Source organism: Lissotriton helveticus, chromosome 3_1, assembly GCF_964261635.1.
Source record: "Lissotriton helveticus chromosome 3_1, aLisHel1.1, whole genome shotgun sequence".
NCBI lineage: Eukaryota > Metazoa > Chordata > Amphibia > Caudata > Salamandridae > Lissotriton > Lissotriton helveticus.
This window is the reverse complement of record NC_136061.1, coordinates 374098491-374119626: the sequence shown is the minus strand read 5'-3', so window position 1 is coordinate 374119626 and position 21136 is coordinate 374098491. Positions and strand designations below refer to the sequence as shown.

The window sequence follows — 21136 nt, the reverse complement described above, 5'->3', positions numbered from 1 at the left end:
GGAGATATATTGATTTGCTGATTCTTGTGACCCTCTACAAATAATGAAGAGGTCATCAATATATCTTCGCCAACAAACAACCTGTCCACCCATTCCTCCATGTCATCAGCCCAGGCCACCCGCTTCTTCCACCAGCCTACGAACAAGTTCACATAGCTGAGGGCGAAGCAGGTGCCCATTGCCGCTCCCTGTATCTGTCTGTATCGTTGTCCCTGGAAAATAAAGATGTTATTACTCAGACAGAAAGCAATACATTCCAAAATCATATTGTTATGTTCTAGGTATCTCAGGGATCAGCTTTTCAAAAAATATTCCACTGCTGCCAGTCCATCGGTATGTCTAATGCTTGTATACAGATTGGAGACATCAAGTGTAACCATTGTGAAGTCTGCTTCCCATTCAATCCCTTGAATCTGTCTCAAAAATCTTTGGACAGATTCTCTTCAGAACTCTGGGCAGGAGTGGTATAGGCAGAAAGACGTACAGGAGTACTGAGCTCCACTGTTGACAAAAAGCATATCCGAGTGATAGCCGTCTTGGAGACACCAACACATAGAACTGCTGACATTGCACATTATCTTCGGAGCCAAACCGATCTTGCCAAGGTTCTCCCCACTGCTGGAAGTGACCTTGCGCCACCTATGAGTAGAGACACTATTTGTGATTCGCTAGGCATCAACGTCTGAGTTTGTCTGCCCTGGCATTCAAAAACCACGAGGACAATTGTGATACAAAGGGAGATTAGAAATAATCCACAAACTTGGAAACCTCGTATAGATGACAAAATGGGTCTCCCTGGTGGTCTAGCAGCATCTTTGTGGATTTTAGGCAGTTGGTAAAATGTGGGGATTCTTGGGTGTTTGTTTAGCAGAAATAGAAACTCCTCCTTGGACAAAATTCCTTTCTTGTGCCACTTTTCGATCAATTCAGCGTACATCTGAATGCTCAATATGTAGTCTTGCTCCGTAGTTAAAGCATAGTTCTCTCTGTCATTTAAATGTCTTAGAGCCTCATTACAATAATTTTCTTTTGTCTGCAATACAACATTTCCCCCTTTGCCCGAGGGCTTTAAAACAATTGAGGAATATTATTTCAAGCTTCTTAATGCTTGTCATTGTGTGAACGTGAGATTCCAATTCCTTTACCCAGTTCTCTTACATTCTTTAGTTCTCAGTGTTAAAAGATCTTTATTTACACTGTCGAAGAAATCATCAATAGTGTCTGGCGGCATTTGGGAACAGAATCTTGAGGATGGTTTGAATGGGCTCTGTGCGCCCACTTGCATTATTCCAAGTTCTTGGATTCTCTCAATATTATCTCTTTCGGGTCCTTGTTGTGGGCTTTCTTCAGCTCACAATTCTCCAAGGATGGCCAGAGTATTCAGATCCTGTATGTTCATTAAATCGGGCTCCTGTGGTGTAGGTAGCATTTGAAATTGGCCCGGATTCCTCATTTTGAAGAGTTTGTATAGTTATATTTTTCTAATGAATTTAAATAAATCTATGCAAGTCTGTGTATACTCATAGTCGTTCATCGGACAAAATGTTTGGCCCAATTTAAGGACTGATGATGGCTTATGCTGAAACGTGTCTGTTTGTTTGAATTCTATATGCGCAATAAATCCTAATGTGGATTAAAAACGAGAGTGCTGGTCCGTACTTTTTGAAGTGGAGCAGGATATATATATATATATATATATATATATATATATATATATATAGATATGTGGGTGTGTGTATATATATATATACGTACATATATATATATATATATACACACACACGCATATATATACCGCATAAGAGTTCCAACAAATTGGATTTAAGAGTGCAGTAACATAGCCTGAGACAGAAGCAGAGCATAGATTGTCAAAGAACAGCAAGAAAGACTTTGAGAACAGTAGCACGCAGGATCAGAAAGTAGCAACACATGGGATATCAGACAACACCAAAACATAGAATATTTAATTTAAAACAGCATTTATAGAGCGCATAGCTACCCAAAGGCATCCCAGCGCTAGCAGCAAGACAGGGAAGAGCTAAATGATTTATAGAGAGGCATTTTGGAACAGCCATGTTTTGAGGGGCTTTCGAAAAGGGAGATGTTCAGACTCTGACTGAAGATGTATAGGAAGAGTATTCCAGAGTCTAGCTAAGTTGTACGTGAAGGACATGCCTCCGCATCTCACCCTTTTAACTTTGGGGATTACGGCTAAATTTAAGTTAGCTGAGCGTAGGCAATTCGTGGGGTGATAGGTGATAAGAGAGTCATTGATTGATGGGCCCTTCCCCCATAAGGTTCTGTGGGCTATTCACAGAGATTTGAACTTTATTCAATCTGAGATTGGAAACCAATGTAAGGTCTTCAAGGCTGGCTTAGCCGACTGAGTTTTAGGCGTCCCAAGCAGCAGCCGAGCAGCACAATTCTGAACGACTTGGAGTTTACTTATCGTTGAATAAGGAGCTCCCAAATAAAGTCCTGTAGTCCAGAAAAGAAAGAACCAAGGCCTGGACCATGATTCTTCTTGCCCTCATGGGAAGGTGGGGTAGGACTTTCCGCAGGAGTCTGAGAATACCATAACATGCTCCTGACCAGCATCACTGCTTGGTGGTCGAATGTAAAGGATTTGTCCAGCAAAACACCTAGGCTTTTGATTTTAGTATTAGTAGTTGGAGCAGGGCCAAGGCAGGTTGGCCAAGCTTGATTAAGATCCATACTCAGAGAGTTGCCCAGGATCATTAGATCTGTTTATCCTCTGGTAAGTTTGAGACAGGAGTGGTCCATCCATGATGCCACTTTCTCTAAGCATGCTTCCAGGTGGGATGGAGTGCTCTGGTGGTGGTTGAGAGCAACCACCAACAGTGTATCATCAACGTATGTGTTGATTCTGATCCCATATAATAAAATAATATCTGCAAGCAGTTTCATGTATACATTGAATAGTGTGTGGTTCAGGGACGGGCCCTGAGACACTCCACAGCTGAGCATTAGGCTCTTGGATACAGAGTCTCCTGCAAATACTTAGAATGATCTACCATCTAAATAGGACCTGAGCGCCACCAGAAACTCCGACCATGCTAAATCTATTAAAAAAAATATCAAAATTGATTGTGTCGAATGTAGAACTTACATCGCGGAGGATGATGACTACTGCTCCTCCCTGATCAAGAATTCTCTTACATTCTTCAACCACAGCCAGAGGAGCAGTTTCTGTTCCATGTTGAGGGTGGAACCCAGTCTGTGAGTAGTACAGGAGTTTGTGAGTTTCTAAGAAATTGGAGAGGATCGTATTGACGTACTTCTCTAGGATCTTACAGATCCCAGGGAGCAGGGAGATGGGATGGCAATTATCCAGGACATCAGGGTTTAAGCGTGGCTTTTTAAGAAGAGCCTTCACCATGGCATGCTTCCAGGGGGCTAGGATTAGGCCAGGAGAAATAGATAATGTTATCACCTCTAATATGACTGGAAGCACTACTTCATTAACTTTGCGTAGGAAGAGTGGGGATGCTGGGTCGAAAGGAGAGACAGATTTTATTAGGAAAACAATTTCCAATATAGTATACAAATTCATGGCAGGTAATTCCTCCAGTGAATGCTCAGTGGGAGAAGGGGACTTATCCATTACTAGAAGATCACTGGGGCATGGGGAACCAGTAAATGCATTATAGATATCTTGAATATTTCCACAGAAGAATTCTGCAAGTTCATTGCAGCAGGCAGGCGAGACAACTTGTTGTGTGTCTGAAAGTGGAAGCTCTAGGAAATTCTTTGCAATGCGAAAGAGTTCCCATGGAGTGTTAGCTTCCTTCATAGTAAAGTGCTTGTGCTTTTTTTATTTCTGTTTGGTAGAGTTTTATAAATTCTCTGTATTTTAGTTTACTCAGTTCACTGTAACCAATCCTCCATTTCCTCTCCAGTTTTTTACAAATTTGTTTTAGTGATAGGAGTTTAGGCGAATACCATGGTGACATTTTCTCTCACCTTTTTTTGGCTATAAATAACAGGGACGACTGCATCGAGTGAGGAATCCATCCAGTGAGTAAACTTTTTCGTGGCTACGACAGGGCTGGGGTCTAACTTAGGCTTAGAGTTTTCAAGAGCAGTGATCCAGGATTCTACAGTAAGCTTGGACCAAGGACAGTCTCTCCTATTAATGGGATGAGTAGTGGTGGGTTGAGATAACGACTTCAGAGAGATAGGAATTAAAAAGTCATCAGACTAAGGCAGACGAAGAGGGTCGCCCACTGACAGCTCATTGTTGTTGGAAAAAACAGGGTCTAAGGCATGGCCTTTCTTATGTGTAGGATCTTTCACTTTTTGTGAAAGCTGAATTGCTGATAGGTCTTGGGAAAGATTCAAGGCATTTGCATTGTTTGGATCATCAAAGTGTAGATTGAAATCCCCCAGAAGAGTGATATTAGGGGAGGAGCTTGCTTAAGTAGCCAATATTTCAGGGAGAGAGTTAAGAAATTGTCCGCAGACACCCGGGCAGCGGTAGATTAGAATACCTGAGAAAGACTGGGTTAGCGGAGAGTAGAATAGAGAAGAATAGACTTTCACAACCCAGGATAAGAGTAGGCTCAAGACGAAAATTGAAGGAGTTTTTAAAAATGATAGCAATACCTCCACCTTTCCTAATTTCCTGGTCTTTCTGCTGGATATTATAACCAGAGGGGGAGGGTTTGGATCAGGTCAGGTTCAGACTCCTTATGGAGCCAAGTTTGTGTTAATAATAACACATCTGGTTGTTTGTTCTTTAAAAATATGTTAAGTTCAGCGGAGTGTTTTGGTAGTGATCTACAGTTCAGTAAAAACATTTTATAGGTATATGGTGACTGTGGGTTTGGCAGCATCTTTGGAGCGGAATACAGCCTGAAAGAACACCGAGTACACCGGGAGTCAACTTTCGATAAGCACATGTTGGCAATTATCTTTACATGGGCTCCTTAACTTTAATAGTTGAGAGGAGGAGTAGGAAGTTTTACCTGAGGATAAATAAGCAGGGGTTGTGGCCCCTGGCCCCGGTCAGACGCAGACGGGCGCAGACGGGCGCAGACGGGCTTGCCTTCGGTGCGCAAGCGCTGCGGCGCTGCGCGTCCACGCTGCCATGCAGCTTTAATGGAGGCCCCCCGAAAGTTGTGGCACTAAGCTCCCTTCCCCCCCACCCCCCCACCCTTCTCTCTCCATGCAATCGGAAAATCCGTGGTGGACCAGGAAGCAGGGTGGCGCAAGCGGCGTAACAGAATCGTCCAGGTAAGTGTTAGGACGTAAAAGGCAGCTAAAATACAAAACTACAGACTAAAATTCAGACTCACGCTGCTTACGAGGAGTTAAAGATCCTCCTGTCAGCCGCTCCGCATTCCCGCTGCCATGCGGCTTTAATGGAGGCCCCCCGAAAGTTGTCGCAATATTATAAGCAGACTTCTACATATTGAATATCAGAAGGTGGCAACACTCTGAACACCAGCAGCACACATGTTGGAGAGCAGCGAAACCGAATATCTGGGAGAAGCAATGCATAGAGTAGAGAGTAACACAACACCACGGAGTCTCACCAGATATAAATTAGTTTATCTGGGTAGAGCAGCATAATGTTCGAGATAAGCAACGCAGGATATCAAAGAATAGCAGTACATATTTATGCTTTCTGCCCCGCTACTCTTTGATGTTCTGTGTCAGGTCTCTGTTGGTTTGTGATGATGTTTCAAATAATGTCTAATATGCTACTAGAATAGCAAAGAACAGAAGCAGAAAGGCTATCAGAGAGACGTGGAAAGAGAATAGTGAAGAGCAGCGACACACGTGTCAGAAGTTTACATGCTGTCACTGTCAAAGTCCTGCAACTCAAGATATCAGAAGATCACTTTATATGCTCCCCGTGAGAAGTAAAAACCAGTAGCAAAGGGTGGCTTTGTATGCTATCAGGGAGGAGCAACAAACTGTACAAGAGGTTGGCTTTACACCCTAACACACAGCAGCAACACAGTATTAGAGAGACAAAAATAGGAAAGAAGCTCTCAAAAATATCTATAGTCTGCGATCTCTTTATCCAATATAACTGCAATTATGTCTATTCTTGCAGTGATGGTCACAAGACTTTCCACATTCAGTCCATTAATCATGTGAGGAATTATGTAGTCTGTTTATTCTTCACTCTTCTTTATAACATATATTATACAAATATACAAATTGTCAGCCGAGCCAATGCATTTCGTTCCTTCAACGGGACCTCATCAGGGATCCATTATATTTATAGTTATTTACAGTAACGAGATTGCGGGTTATACATATTTTTGAGTGCTTCTCTCCTATCAATATTCCAGGGCAGTTTTGCAAGGTATGAAAGAGCAGCAACACACAGTGCAAGAGGGCAGCTTTACATGTTACCATAAAGCTGCAACACACAAGAGAGTGGCTTTGTATCCAGCCAGACACCAACAACACACAATAGCCGATGGCAGTGGTACATGCTCCCAGAGCGCAGTTTTACGTCTGTGCTGTTGAAGATATTCTAAGAGCAGCAGCAGACAGAATATCAGAGAGCAGCAACACACAATATTAATTCATGAATCATATTGAACAACTATACAACGCAAATACTTTAAACCAAAATGTGGCAATACTTGTGTGCTATTTTTTAATTTTAGGGAGCAGCAAAACAGAACAAGCATTGGCAAAGCCAATAGGTCTCGCCTTATGGACTTATTAGATTTGTCAATGTGTTTAGCCATGCTCTGCAGCATCAGCCTGATGCTGGGCCGCATGGTAAAAAGCAATACAAAAAAAACATACCAAAAGGTGGGACCGCTGCACAGCTTCCTTTTGTAGCTGTGCTCTTGTGCATAGAGCATGAGCATGCCTACAAAATGATGAGGGGCCATTTTAGGTCGAGCCTAAAAGACAGTACAGCTGTCTGGGTGCAAACCGCATATTGTGGGATTACCAAGAGCATACAAGGACTTGGAACCCACCCGTTGCTTACTTTTGGTTGGCTTTACTGTCACTCTCACTTGTCTGCTTCTTGTTCATGTCTGGCTTGTCAATCTTAGGTTTGTCCCTTCCATGTAGCATATCCTCTTTACTTTCTCTTTTGATTGGCTGGCTTTTATCCTTCAAGTAGGTGCTTTTCAAGCACTATTTTTTCTTTTTTGGTTGAGCACGCCATGAAAGTGCATCGGTTTTCAAACTGTCTCTTGTGTGTTTCTCTCTCCATCTGCACTCCATGTTGCTCTTTGTCACTGTGTCCTTTTCCCTGCCTTCTCCATGTTGAGATCGCTCAGTGCTCTTCCCTGTTGCTTTCTCGCCCATGTGCTCCCCCCCCCCCCACCTGCTTCAAGTTGCTTTCTTGCACGTTGCTTCTCCTCCAGCCTAGGCTCCCTGTTACTTGTATCCTGCAGCCCTCTGTGCTGCTTTCCCCACCTGAACCCTCCTTCTCTTTTGTCTGTTGCTTAGTCTCTCCATACCTTTGTTCCGTGTCGCCCACTGTTTCTCCTCCCCACCTCATGTGTTGCTTCCCTCGGACTCCCGATTGATGCTGCTCCCCCACCTGCACCTTGCGTGCTGCTCCCCCACCTGCACCTTGCGTGCTGCTCCCCCACCTGCACCGTGCGTGCTGCTCCCCACCTGCACCTTGCGCGTGCGGCTCCCCACCTGCACCTTGCGTGCCGCTCCCCACCTGCACCTTGCGTGCTGCTCCCCACCTGCACCTTGCGTGCTGCTCCCCCACCTGCACCTTGCGTGCTGCTCCCCCACCTGCACCGTGCGTGCTGCTCCCCACCTGCACCTTGCGTGCCGCTCCCCACCTGCACCTTGCGTGCCGCTCCCCACCTGCACCTTGCGTGCTGCTCCCCACCTGCACCTTGCGTGCCGCTCCCCACCTGCACCTTGCGTGCTGCTCCCCCACCTGCACCGTGCGTGCTGCTCCCCACCTGCACCTTGCGCGTGCGGCTCCCCACCTGCACCTTGCGCGTGCGGCTCCCCACCTGCACCTTGCGTGCTGCTCCCCCACCTGCACCTTGCGTGCTGCTCCCCACCTGCACCTTGCGTGCTGCTCCCCCACCTGCACCTTGCGTGCTGCTCCCCCACCTGCACCTTGCGTGCTGCTCCCCCACCTGCACCTTGCGTGCTGCTCCCCCACCTGCACCTGACGTGCGGCTCCCCACCTGCACCTTGCGCGTGCGGCTCCCCACCTGCACCTTGCGTGCTGCTCCCCACCTGCACCTTGCGTGCTGCTCCCCACCTGCACCTTGCGTGCTGCTCCCCCACCTGCACCTTGCGTGCTGCTCCCCCACCTGCACCTTGCGTGTTGCTCCCCCACCTGCACCTTGCTTCCTGTGTTTCAAAAAATTATTTTGCACATGGCATCTGAATGATGCAGCAGCTGCGCCAAAGCTTTTTTTTTCTTATTTAGCCGTGCTACACAGCATCAGAGGTGCTATGCAGCATAGCTAAAAACCATTGACAAAGCCATTTGGTGTCTATTGGGAGAACTACTGGCTTTGCCAATGCTTGATTTTATTTGATGATTCCAGATAGATCAGTACATTAAAAAAATAGATAGAAAAGTATCACAAAAGCGCTTTTACAGTGGCCGTGCTGGCAGCAATTTGATTCCTTACCTCCTGCTAAAAAAAAAAATACAGGGGCAGATTTACAAGCCCCTTGCGACACAGTTACGCCGCTGTGTCGTAAATCATGCGCTATGTTGCGCCATATTTACAACGATCTAGGGAGATGCGTCAAGTTGTAAACCCCTGCGCCACATGAAACCTGCATCAGGTTTCATGTGGGCGTTCCAGCGCAGGGTGGGCGTTCCTTCGCAGGTACGCCTCGTAAAAGTGACGCAGTGAAATCTACAAGATTTCACTGAGTCACTTTTACGGCCATGCTGCGTCAAAACCCTGTGCATGCTTGAAGCAGGCGAAACGATTGACGCAGCATGTTAGGCATAGGGCACCCCCGAACCTTGCTGGAGCCGCTCGCACTTACGACGCGACTCCAGCAATGCGCCGCATTTCGTCCGGGGGATGCGGCACGCATATGCCCATCCGTGCACCACAGCGCGCCGCATTGTAAATGCGGCGCATTAGTGGTGCCGCACGGGTGGGCAGATGAGTCGCAACTCTTCTGGCGCTTCCCTGCTGATTAGCAGAGATGCGCCAGAAGTTGTACATCTGCTCCACATTTGTTAACAACCAAAATACCGTGGCTGAGGGACGCAACAACAGGGACTGGTGGATGGAGGAAAAAACACATAAATAAGAAAGTTACTCGGTGTGAGAAGCACATGAGGGTGAGTGAAACATGGTGGGGGAGAAGCACATAGGGGAGAGGGCGCAAAACGGAGCACTGTGAAGGGGGGAAGAGAAGTAAAAAAGGGGAAACCTGGAAAACACATGCACTCCTATGTGGTGCTTAACCAAACATACAAAAGTAGTGTCTGAAAAGTAAGCAGTTGGAGGACATAAATGAGGCTAAACTCCAGGGGAGGTAAAAGCACAAGAAGAGGAATGAAAGTTCGTACTGATTAACAAATAAAAACCATCCAATTGAGAGTGACAATGGACCGATACGCATTGAACGGGGTCTAAGCCCACCATAACCTGACATTAGGGCTTTTGGCCAGCCAGCTTTTCGACAGCCTGCACTGGTGTCTGAGAGAAGCTGTATAATGTCAGGAAGCATCAAGACATACAGAATATTAACAAGCAGCTTCCCAGATCAGGAGAGCGAAGGAAAATAGAGAATATTATTGATCAGCAGCACAAACAATCCTGCAACAGCAACCCTGAATGTCAGCGTTCAGAACAAACATAACATCAAAAAGCAGTAACACACACAATGCCTGAGAGCAGCACAGCATAGACCGTCAAGGAACAGCAGCACATGTAAAGATAAACAGGAGCACCACACAAAATATCAGAAAGAAACAACACATAGACTATTAAGGCACAGAACTGTGGAGGGCAGCAGCACATACCTTTAGAAAACAACAATACAGAACAACACAGAGCAGTAACACAGCCCATGAAAGAAGCAAACTGAACCATTCAGCGCTGATGACAAAGCCAGCTCGTCATGGGCGTTACCTGCGCTACGCGGATGACGAGCTGGCTTTGTCACAAACCGCGCGATTTTCAAATTTCAGTGCACAGCGGGAAAACCCGCTAGCGCGGTAGAGGTTAAAAGAAAGCAGCAGAAGGTAGAATAACGAACAGAGGGGCATATTATCAAGAACCTCGTTACAATTATCGCCGTTATAGCGGCAGGAACTGCCGCTAAAACGGCGATAAAGGGCTTGATAATATGCGTTATAGAATTCCAATAGAAGCCCAGTTTAGATGTTCTGCACATCTAACCTGGGCTTCTATTGGAATTCTATAACGCATATTACCAAGCTCATTATCGCTGTTTTAGCGGCAGTTTCCTGCCGCTAAAACGGCGATAATTTTAACGAGGTTCTTGATAATATGCCCCAGAATCCACAACCGGAAGATGAAAGAGCAGCAGGTAGTTTGCTGTCCTGCTCGCTGATAGGTCACAAATATTAACAGACAGTGAAAACATATCTAAGAGAACAACAGCACAGAAAATCAGAGAACAACTTTACAGACTACAAGAGCGCAAGAGTAACAGCACCTGCATACAGAAGTACCCAAGATCACGAAGCACCAAGACGTAAAATATGGGAGCACGGTTTTAGGAAACAGCAGCACACAGAAAGTCAGAGAGTAGCAACACTAATTACCAGATCAGATCAGATCTATATTTGGTGTTTCTGCTTCTGGTTCCTCGCTAACATCCTGAGATCATCCTCTGATAGAATATCATATAACAGCAAAACAGAATACTAGGCAACACCAACACAGAAAATCTGAGAGAAAAAATGCAATGTAAGAAAGCCTCAACACAGAACGCAAGAGAGCACAATGATAGAGGGCAGTAGCATATATAAAGTCCGGGAGCAGAAATGTAGACTGTTAGAGGCAGCAAAACAGAGAAAATCGAATCACAGCCGCTTACATAGTGGAAGAGTACCAAAACAAAGTATAAGGGCAGCAACAAACAACTCCTAAGTGTGGCAACGCAAAATATATAACTGATGAACAAAATATCAGCACACCATAAAATATCAAATGGAAGCAACACAGCCTATCAGAGAGCGCCAAGAACATCAGAAAGAAGCAGCCAACAAAACACAGAAAGAGCAACAACAAAATGGAGGTGCAACAACACAGACTAGAAGAGTAAAAAAGCATAGACTATCAGACCGCAGCAACACAGGGTCTCATAGAAGAACATAGCGGGCTATCAGGGAGCATAAGCACATACATTATAAGAGAGAAGCAGCACGCAGAATGTTACACTGTAGTAACATAGAACAACGGAGAAAAGTAATACTAGACAGAAAGAGTGCACAGAAAACAGCAAATGAGAATATCGAAGAGCAACAATCCATAGAACAGTAACAGAATATTATGGAGGAGTAATAGGAGCTCTGGAGCAGGTGGAGTACCAGAGAGTAATATCACACATAAAGGCAGAGGGCAGCGACCAAGACTGGCAGAGAGTAACAATGCATAGAATGTCACAAAATGAGAACACAACACCATAGAGCGTGTCTGCAAGATATCAAACACCCACAGCACAAGGGATATCAGTGAATAGTAAAATAAAGACATGAGAGTGCAACAAAATGTAAAACGTATGAGAGTAGCAGCCAATGCTTAATTTGAGCTGGCGGTTTCCAGTGCCCAGCACGGGCACTTATGACAGTCTGCCAGATGGCAGCGCTGTTAGTCTAATTTAAAGAGAAGAACAACAACAGCTGTTTATTAATTCAAGATACATTAAAAATTACTAAAACCTGTCGACAAAGCCATTCTTATAGCTTTCGGGACCTGGAGCAGACAGAACTGCCACACTTGTAAACTTGTACTAGTGTGATGGTTAGTAGTTATGTTCTTACTGTAATTGGCAGCGATGACAGCAGCAATGGGTGGTGTGGCCTCCTGAGGAGGGTCCTGGCAGTTATAAATTTACAAATTAAGCACTGGTGGCAACACAGAATATCAAAAAGCAACAGCACAAAGGACATCATCAATGAACATCAGCAAACTAGCAAAATAGAGAACATCAAAGAGCAGCGACACAGATTAAGACATAGCAACAAACAATATCAGGGAGCAACAACAAATCGTGTACATGAGAGCAGGACATGTAGAAAATAAATAGTGACAATGCTTACAATACTGTGGGCACCAATAGAGAATATCAGAGAGCAGCAACTCACAACATTGTTAGCAAACCTCCCCTATTGCACAGGAGAGCCACAGCACATAAGATCAGGCAACAGCAGCACAGGACGGCAAAGTCACTCAGAATGTTAGACAATAACTGAGACTATATTGCCATAGAGAAGTAGCACAGAGTTTGGTAGAGCAGCAAGATGGAAGATCAGAGAGCACCAAGAAATGATGTACAGAGAGCAACAGCAGCAGGAATCGGTGTATTGACGGTCTGTGACATTCTACGGGCTGCAGTTTGCTGATATTTTCCATTGCTGCTCTCTAAAGGTCTCTTTTGCTGCTGTCTGGCTCTGTTGATGGTACTTGAGATTCTCTAGATCACTTCTCGCTGACACAGTCTGTGTTGTGGTTCTCTGATGTGTGTTGCAGATGCACATGCTGCAAATAAGGACACTCGAAAAATCATGGTGCCTCAAGGTGCCCCCTCATTCATGGCTCAGCAGGCATCCCAAATATCATGCCGCCATTAGACATCTTAAAAATCATGGTGCCATGGGGCATCACCTAAATCATTGCACCACCAGTCATCCCCAAGCCATTGTGCCACAAGGCATCACCAAGTCATGGCGACACTTAGGATCCCCCAATGCCAGGATCCCCCAATGCCATGGTGCTAACAAGTATCCCCTCAAGTCAAGGCACTACCGAGCATCCCCCAAATCTTATGCCACCAAGCATCCCCCAAGTCATGAGGCAAAGGCGCCCACTTCATATCGAAATGCTGCCTGATAATCCTGTGATGTTGTTATAATGCCACGAGCAATGAGACAGCTGAGATACTTCAGCTAAACTTGCAAGGGCAGAAGAAAAAAAATCAAGTTGCAGGCTTCACTCTTCTTGAATGCACCTTTGGAGGCAGACCAGTCTGTAGGGATGGAGAGATATTTTGCTACGTGCCAGTGAATTCGTAAGACTGGTAGTGCCTGTGCCTGATATGTAACCTATTTTTCCCACCACTATCAGCCTTTCAGAGGTTACAGACTGTTGGTGGCCCAGTTGACCTCTTCCCAGAATGATTACACACTCTCCCGGAAGCAGAGGATGGCTGGGTGCTCAGCAAGTCACAAGTCACAGCACTGGCTTAAATCCCAAGATCCTCCCCAGTAGACCTGGCCTTCTCCCTCAGGCGCTTCAGTCCTTTTCTATCCTTCCTCTTCCTCTTCTGACCTTCGGCATTTGCAGTGGGCTTTGCTGGAGTTGGTGCCACGGTCTTTTTGATAGGATGGTTAGTAGTCGGAGTTGCCAGCGTGTAGTTGGAGAGTTGAACCTCGTCTCTGCCTGGTTCATCATTTAGGACGTCATTAAACACAACCTGTTTCCCTCCTAAATCCAGATTCTGGTCAAACAAGTGCTGCTCCAACTCCCTATCCAGGGTCTTCCCTAGGCTTTCCACCCACAGGTCCTTGCGTGCAATGGGAGGTGTAGCTGATGCTACTAGGGATGTCGGGATGGGATCCTCACTTATGGGAAGAACCTTCTTCTTCCCTTTCAGCCCTTTTCCCTTCCTACGCTTTTTCCCTTCTTTCTTCTTTTTCTTGTCTTTTCTCTGCTTTTTGCTATCAATTCCGGTCTTGTTCTCGGTAGTGGTACTTGGGCTTATTGTGGTCACCATTACTTTCAGTAGGTCTTCTGTGACCTGAATGACCTGTCCAAGTGTTGGAGCCTTGGAAGCATCTGAACTATGCTCCTCAGTGATTCCAAGTGGATGGGCTGTGGTTCCAAGAAATCGAGCTTTGCTTCCAAGTTGCCCACCTGTGGCTCTATGTGGCTGAGCTGTGGTTCCAAGTGGATGAGCTTTAGTTCCAACAGAGGTTCCAGTCGGTTGTGCTGAGCTGCTTCCTTGTGGTGAAGTCGAAATTTGAGTGGTTTGATTCTTTGGTTTGGTTGTCGGGACATGGTTTATTAAATCTCCACCATAATCATACAGCACAGGGGGTTGGGGAACTGCAACTGCTACCGTACTGTACCTCTTGCACCTGTAGAAATGAGAAAATAAAACAAAGTCAATGCCAAGTACACTAATTTTATTTAACCAGTATTGGCGCCACAGTCTCATACGGTGCTGTAACCAACTTTAAACTATTGTGAAATATGATTTGCCCTGAGAGTATCTTGAGGAAATAAATATGACAAAATGACTATTTTGGTCCATGTAGTGTAAATGGGGAAAATGCTATATTTTGCTTCGAATGCATGCCAATCTTTGCAGCCCACTGCTCATACCCCAGCCTGAATCAATTTAAACCCTATACCAGCAAGTAAAAGGAGTGTAAATTGACAAAAGTGAAGGGTCATAACGGGGTCATAATGGAAAAAGAAGTCAGTCTTCCATGTTGGCTATGGTGTTGACACCAAGCCAATGGGTGGTCTGCTCAGAAAGAGGTGGGAAATATCCAACCGTAAGTTGCGAGTTTCGCCTGAACTTTTATTAGTAAGTGATGAACTATGCACCATTAAATTTGAGAGAAATCCACTTATTGTCTAGGAAAGAGGGTCTGAAGACTTGCTTATTATAGGACTGTAAAAGAGCACAGCTTGTGCAACCATAACAGTTTCGTGGTACTGAAAACACACACTCTTAAGCATGGGCAAAGGATATTGTAGGCAATGGCATGGTGAGTAAATGTGCCTTTTGGGTGTGTCTAAAGGAGTTAATGTCATCAAATGATTAAAGATGAATGGAGGGTGTGCACCTGGAAGTACCGATACCACTGGTATCAGTACTACCAGAATTCAGAAATAATGGACCATTGTTAATGAGCCCCTGAGAAATGGGAAATTACAATGGAAATAGTGTTTTGCACAGATTTGAGTCCTGGACGTTATTCCTCATTAGCAAGCTGTTTACCTTCCACACGTTTCACCCTTTTTTATCTGAAATGTCTGGAGGTGGGGAGGGGGAATAACAGGTGTGGGTTTCCCTCTACCTTGTAATCCTGATTTGGCCGGTACCTCTCTTTGCTGACCAAATCAAGCTTATCCTGCCTTCTGAATGAGAGCCAAAGTGTCTTTAACTGTAATCAGGAGTTGATAAGGCACATGCTCTTGACACCTGAACCCACACAGTAGCTGAGCCGCAGCTTTCTGGAGTCATTGGAAATTCTCTATTGATTGTGGAGTGGTATCCAGATATTCACCAGTAGTATATTAAACCCTGTATTGTACCAGGCCATAATGTCTTGTTCCCTTCGAGCTGCACTCAGAATGTAAATGTCCTATTGGTGTTCAGGGGGGATACATTGATTTTGCCACCCTGAAGATCGGTGAGACCACTGTTGCCTGATTGTCCAAAAAAGTACCTTTTTTTTGCTTTGGCAACTCAGTTGGGAGAAGCCTATGCTTTTCAGAACATATTTGTTGGATGGCCAACTGCCCACTACCATGCCCAATCCCAACTTCTGAAGCACACCACGCATCAGTATCGGAAGAGACGATGTGCAAGGCAGCAAGGCTGCCGCTCGTGTTATATCTTTCAGAAAACAGTCTAATCAATTCAGAGGAGGAACCCGAAATCTAGCTACTTCACCTTGCCCCATGGAATGTGATCACTGACCATTTTGAATGTTGCAGAATGATCAAGTAGTATTGGAGCGCCAAGTACCGCTGCAATTTAACTAGGATTGTCAAGAGCAAAAGTAACAATCGCTTCAGTGCTGTGAATTGGAAGAAAAACAGAATGTGGGGTGAAAATGTGGTTCTCCTCTATGGAGGCTTGCAGCTGTTGACAGACATCTTCCTATCTTAATTTTGCCAAGTAGACATGGTTGGAAGTGAGCCTAAAATGTGCACTCTCATTAGGATTGGCTCGGAGCCGTAGCAGAGGAGATCGAAGCGTTAATACATTTGAATAAAATCCCAGGTGTAGCTTGGAAAGGCACCAAATCCTCCTGGATAAGGCTACTAGAGGGTCTTCTGAAATCCATGTGACTTTTGTTTTTTTATCATCCGTTCAGCTGGGGAATATAGAAATGTTTGTGAAACTAGACAGCCTCACTGTGATTATATCTCTGAGTCCTCGGGGATCTACACTGAAATACTCAATAATAAACAATTATACAGATCCAGAACCTATAGTGCTTATATTGTTATATATTTGTAAGAATTTTGAAATAGAACATGGTTATGTAGCAGGGTTTCTGTTCTCCCACAGAACTGTGCACAGAGGATTGGAACCTCAGCGAATTAGGGTGACCCAAAACTCACCTTAGTACCCAACAAACCCCTTACCGAGCTAGCTACAGTCTCATTGGTCATAACAAACTCCCAATGTTTAGACAAACCAGAACATGAGCTTACAATACCTCAGGTTACGTGGAACACATGAGCACTCTTTCGTTATACAATCATTTCAAACCAGAACGTGGAGTAAATGAGGACATGTGCACATTTGAAATATTTATTTACTAATGCCGTCTTCTCAGGCGCAGTATCTTAGATAATACAAGGTAACATATTATCAGAAGCAAAGTTATCAGCATAGTTACTAGTCCATAGAAAGCAAATGGTGACAGCATGTTAACATGCTGTAATGAATAAGGGTTAACAACACTTATTTCTCACCCTCCCTAACACACATATTATATTAATAGCTAAGAAGGTCTCTTTGGGTTTTAGCAGGGCGGGCCCATACCTCAGGATCCTAGAATGAAGAGATCACATGAGCATACACCAGCTCTCTCTGCATGCGAACAGCATCAAGTGTGTTTGTGTGCTTCAAGCAAAGCCATATAAAACCCGCCTAAAGCCCAAAGTTGGCAGAAGCTGCACTTATGTTATGTCTATGAAGGCGCGAAGATCAGACCTCATAACAATTCTGTATCGTGTTATTCCTGAAGCTTCAGCACTCTCTGTACAGACATAGTTTATTAAGCAAAGCTGATATCAGAGTAATAACATATTATTCTCATGTAAACCACAACGAACTACTAGGTTGAAAGCTAAATCAACAATTAAGTGTCGTGTTCAGAAGAAGCAAAAGGAAAAATAGCGTTTAAACATGCAATGAGCCCATGCTAACTTAACGCATTCTAAAGATATACAGTAGCTATATGACACCCCCCCATGATCCGAGGACGGATAAGATAAGATAAGATAAGGGCAACTTCAGGAAAGCAGAGTTCAAGAACCATGAACAACCTTATAATTATAAAAAACTACAGTAATCAAATCAAAATTCAAAGAATGTCAATTTCAGAATTCAACAGCACTCAAGCCAATAGGACAGGGAGGTGAAAAAATGCAAAAAAAATTGGGGCATCATCATAAACCAATAAGGGTCATCAAGGCAAGACCGAATATGCAAAATATGCAGCAACAGCCTCCAACAGGAAATCACCGTCTTCATCCGAAAACAGTTCAGCCATCCAATTCAAAAGAGGAAAAGAACAAACGTGTTCTCCCAGTATCGGAGCCTCTATTACCATCAGAGGACAACTCGGTGGGTTTTCAAGACAGCTCAGTGCCAAGAAATCTTGCGCTGCTGTAAGAATGTTCCAAGGACCCATTAGTTCATGCATCGCTGCTAAGGCCATAATCCTGTCGCCAGTACAAACTAACTCGTGAGTAACGATGGGACTCATCAGCTGATTAAAGTCGACTTCAGGAGAAACCGATCCGCAGAGACACAAATCAAGGGCCCAGTCAAAATCACAGCTAAGGCAATGAAACACAGGCTGGGCACAGGTGAAGTAGGAAAATCGAAACGATAATCCATATGCCGTGCTTAAAATCGCAAGCGGCAGCGTGCCATAATATTCAAGCATCCGGTTGCGAAACAGCGCCAGGAGGGGCTGGGCGGCTCCTTCCACATGTGGGGCATCCATATTTAAGGAAGCAAACAACCACTAGAACGGCCGCCGCTAGCGCCAGTATAACCGGGAATCCACCAAACAAACTTGAAAAAATGGAATGGAAGAAAGCAGGGATGACTCCAAAGATTTTTTCAAATGAAGTTACAAGACCACTGCTAACAGATTTAAAAAAATGCGCCAGCCCAGTTGTGGAGGACGCGTTAAAGATAGAATGTACCATCTCGCTGAAATGCAACGGTAAATCAGTATTTAAAAGGGCCTGAACCTCAGTACGGGTATTAGCTATGTGAAGAACGAAAGTTTCCCTAGCCGAACTCAAGGCCACTTCCTTCTGGGACAATAGAGCCCTTATTCTGCTCATGCCGCTGAACTCTGCTTTCAAGGTTGGGATTCGTGGCCAGATGGAAACATCCCTGTTTTCATGCGTGGGTGGGTACAGAACATTTCTGCAGCAAACTACACGTTCAGTTACGGTGACCACATAAGCTACACCTCTAAGAAACCCGCAACAATCTTCATTATTTAAAAGTAAATAACTTCCGTTTCCCAGCAAGGTAAAAGTCGGGTTGATTGCAGGAACTGGAGTCCCTTTTAAAACACAGGCTAAGTTTGGCCGGTCTTGGTTACAAGAACCGTGCAATTGTATATGCCTACACATTAGCGAATGGTCTGGTGTTTCTGTACACTCCTCCCCATTCAGATAAACCTCCTGTCCGTCTTTCAAACATCTATAAGTGAAAGGGAGGGACCAGACTTCATGGAGAAACGCACTACCTAAGGGCTCATAGCGACCTATGGCAACATATCTCATACAATTTGTAAACTTATACAAAGCAAAAGGTAATGTTATCAAACCGTGGATAAGCCACGTTGCAGCGTTGGCCTCTGCCACAGAAAAAGGCAAGGACTCCAGTCTCTCAATATGTAACATAGAAAATGAAGCATCTCGCATGGAAAGCAAGCGCTGCTTATCAGTCAAATTAAAGGGGGCAAAGAGAGGTCCATGGCACCTTGCCAGATTTCAACGTTTGAAGGGTCCATGCAAATTGCATGATAGAACGTAATTGATTCTTTTTTTTTTTTTTTCAAATTTTTATTTTGGTATTTGCTCAAGAGTGAAAGAAAAGGTAGAAAAGTAAAGGGGAGAAAGAAGGAGATGAACCATATAACAGGCGACATAACGCCACATTTCCCGCACAGGGGATGCCAGGAACCCCGCCATAGCGCCCCCCATATAAATAAGATATGTTGCCTCACATATCAATGTTCGCGGTCACTAAATCAACGAGCGCGGCAAGTCCATAACGATTGTTCATCGGGCTCGAGGCGGCGTCCCAAGGCAAGCTGGTGTCACGTAGGAGCGCCGCTGGACACTCCCACATGGAGGCTTGTCGCAACAAGAGTAACTGCAACCCCCCAACGTCCCCCCAGTCCCCCCCCCCCACCCACCCCTTTCCCCTGGAGGTGGCGACCAACATCCATACATCACAACCACACACACTGAACGGTTAAACTTGAAATAGGTGTAGTGCACGAAGTGCCGGGGGACAAACTGCAGAAGGGAGACCCCGAGAGAGGAACCTCACCAAGGGACCCCAGGTAAATATGAAGTTCTTGAAGTTCCCCATAAATATATCAGACAATCTCTCCATACTCAAAAGACGCCACAGTCGCGCATGCCACAATGAAATAGCCGGAGCAGACGGGCTCTTCCAGGCGGTCGCTAGTGTCAATTTGGCCGCCCCCAAACACAGCCATACCATGCGCTTATCAGCCCTCGTTTGGTGTTCCAGCAAGGGATCTCTTAGCCCCAGCAGGACATAATCCATGGAATTCGGAATTGGATAGCCTAATATGTCTTTAATATGGGACAGGATCTCGGACCAGAAGGGACGAATGCTGGGGCAATCCCACCAAATGTGGCGAAAGTCCCCTAAGCCACCACAGCCCCGCCAACACCTATCTGAAGTAGTCGGAAAGATCCGATGCAGCCTAGCTGGATGTAGATACCAGTCAAACATTAGTTTAAAATGAGCCTCGCGGAGGTTCGTGGAGTGGTTATGCTTCGTCACATCCCGCCAGAGATTCCTCCACTCGGTGTCAGAGATATCCCTACCCAGGGTAGCCTCCCAGTGGTCCATGTAACGAGGACGGGGGGAATCTGCAGTATCAAGTAACATCCTATATAAGAAGGAAATCGCCCCCTTCATCTCAGACGTGCGGAGGATGAAAGCTTCAAATTTCGTCAGTGGTCTTACAGCGGCGTCCCCAACTGTAGTCGAAGTCGCCCAGTGCAAAAGTTGAAGATGACGAAAGCGTTCCGTGGGCGGCACCCCGTAATCTCGCATACAGTTATGAAAAGTGAGTGGCGCTGTCCCGTGAAACAGGTGGGTAAGAGCTCGGCAGCCGCCCTCCCTCCAAACCTCAAACGGTCCGCCCGACAATGCCGGGGGGAAGGCCGGATTAAAATGAATAGGAGTAAAGGGAGAAGGGAAGGTGGTCCACCGGTCGTCTCCGCTAAGTGTATCCCAGACCTTCAACACCGTGCTGGTAGGCGTGCTAATGTACGCATTCCTGGGGCGGTCAGTCTTGGGTTTCCATGCCAGGTCCCAGATGGATCTGCCAGCCACACACCGGTCCATATGGAGCCAATGCTTTTCCGAGAGCCTCTGCGACCATTCAACAAGGACCCTCAACTGCGCCGCCTTATAATACAGGACCATATCTGGGAACCCCACCCCCCCCTCCGAACATGGACGGCGGAGCACAGCATAGGAAAGTCGCGCCCTGCCACCCTGCCACACATATTTCAGCATCATAGATTTTAGTCGACGAAAATAGTCTGAATCCACCGGAAGAGGTAAAGCCTGGAAGAGGTAAAGAAGTTTAGGAAGGAGGACCATCTTGAGGGCATGAACCCTACCCAGCCATGAAAGGAACTTGGGCTTCCACCTCTCAAGTTCAGTGCGAAGCACATTCAACATGGGTGTAAAATTGGCCGAAAATAAGGCACCT

General features: G+C 45.4%; 1 protein-coding gene across 1 annotated transcript in view; it reads right to left on the bottom strand.

Moving 5' to 3' along the window:
• Positions 1 to 10549: 10549 nt before the first annotated feature.
• Positions 10550 to 21136, bottom strand: part of LOC144824553 (uncharacterized) — a 47010-nt gene continuing 36423 nt past the window's right edge. Inside the window, exon 4 of the mRNA XM_078683610.1 lies at positions 10550 to 14287. Coding sequence (XP_078539736.1) covers positions 13393 to 14287 — 895 coding nt within the window. The 3' untranslated portion in view covers positions 10550 to 13392. The remainder of the gene's footprint in view (positions 14288 to 21136) is intronic.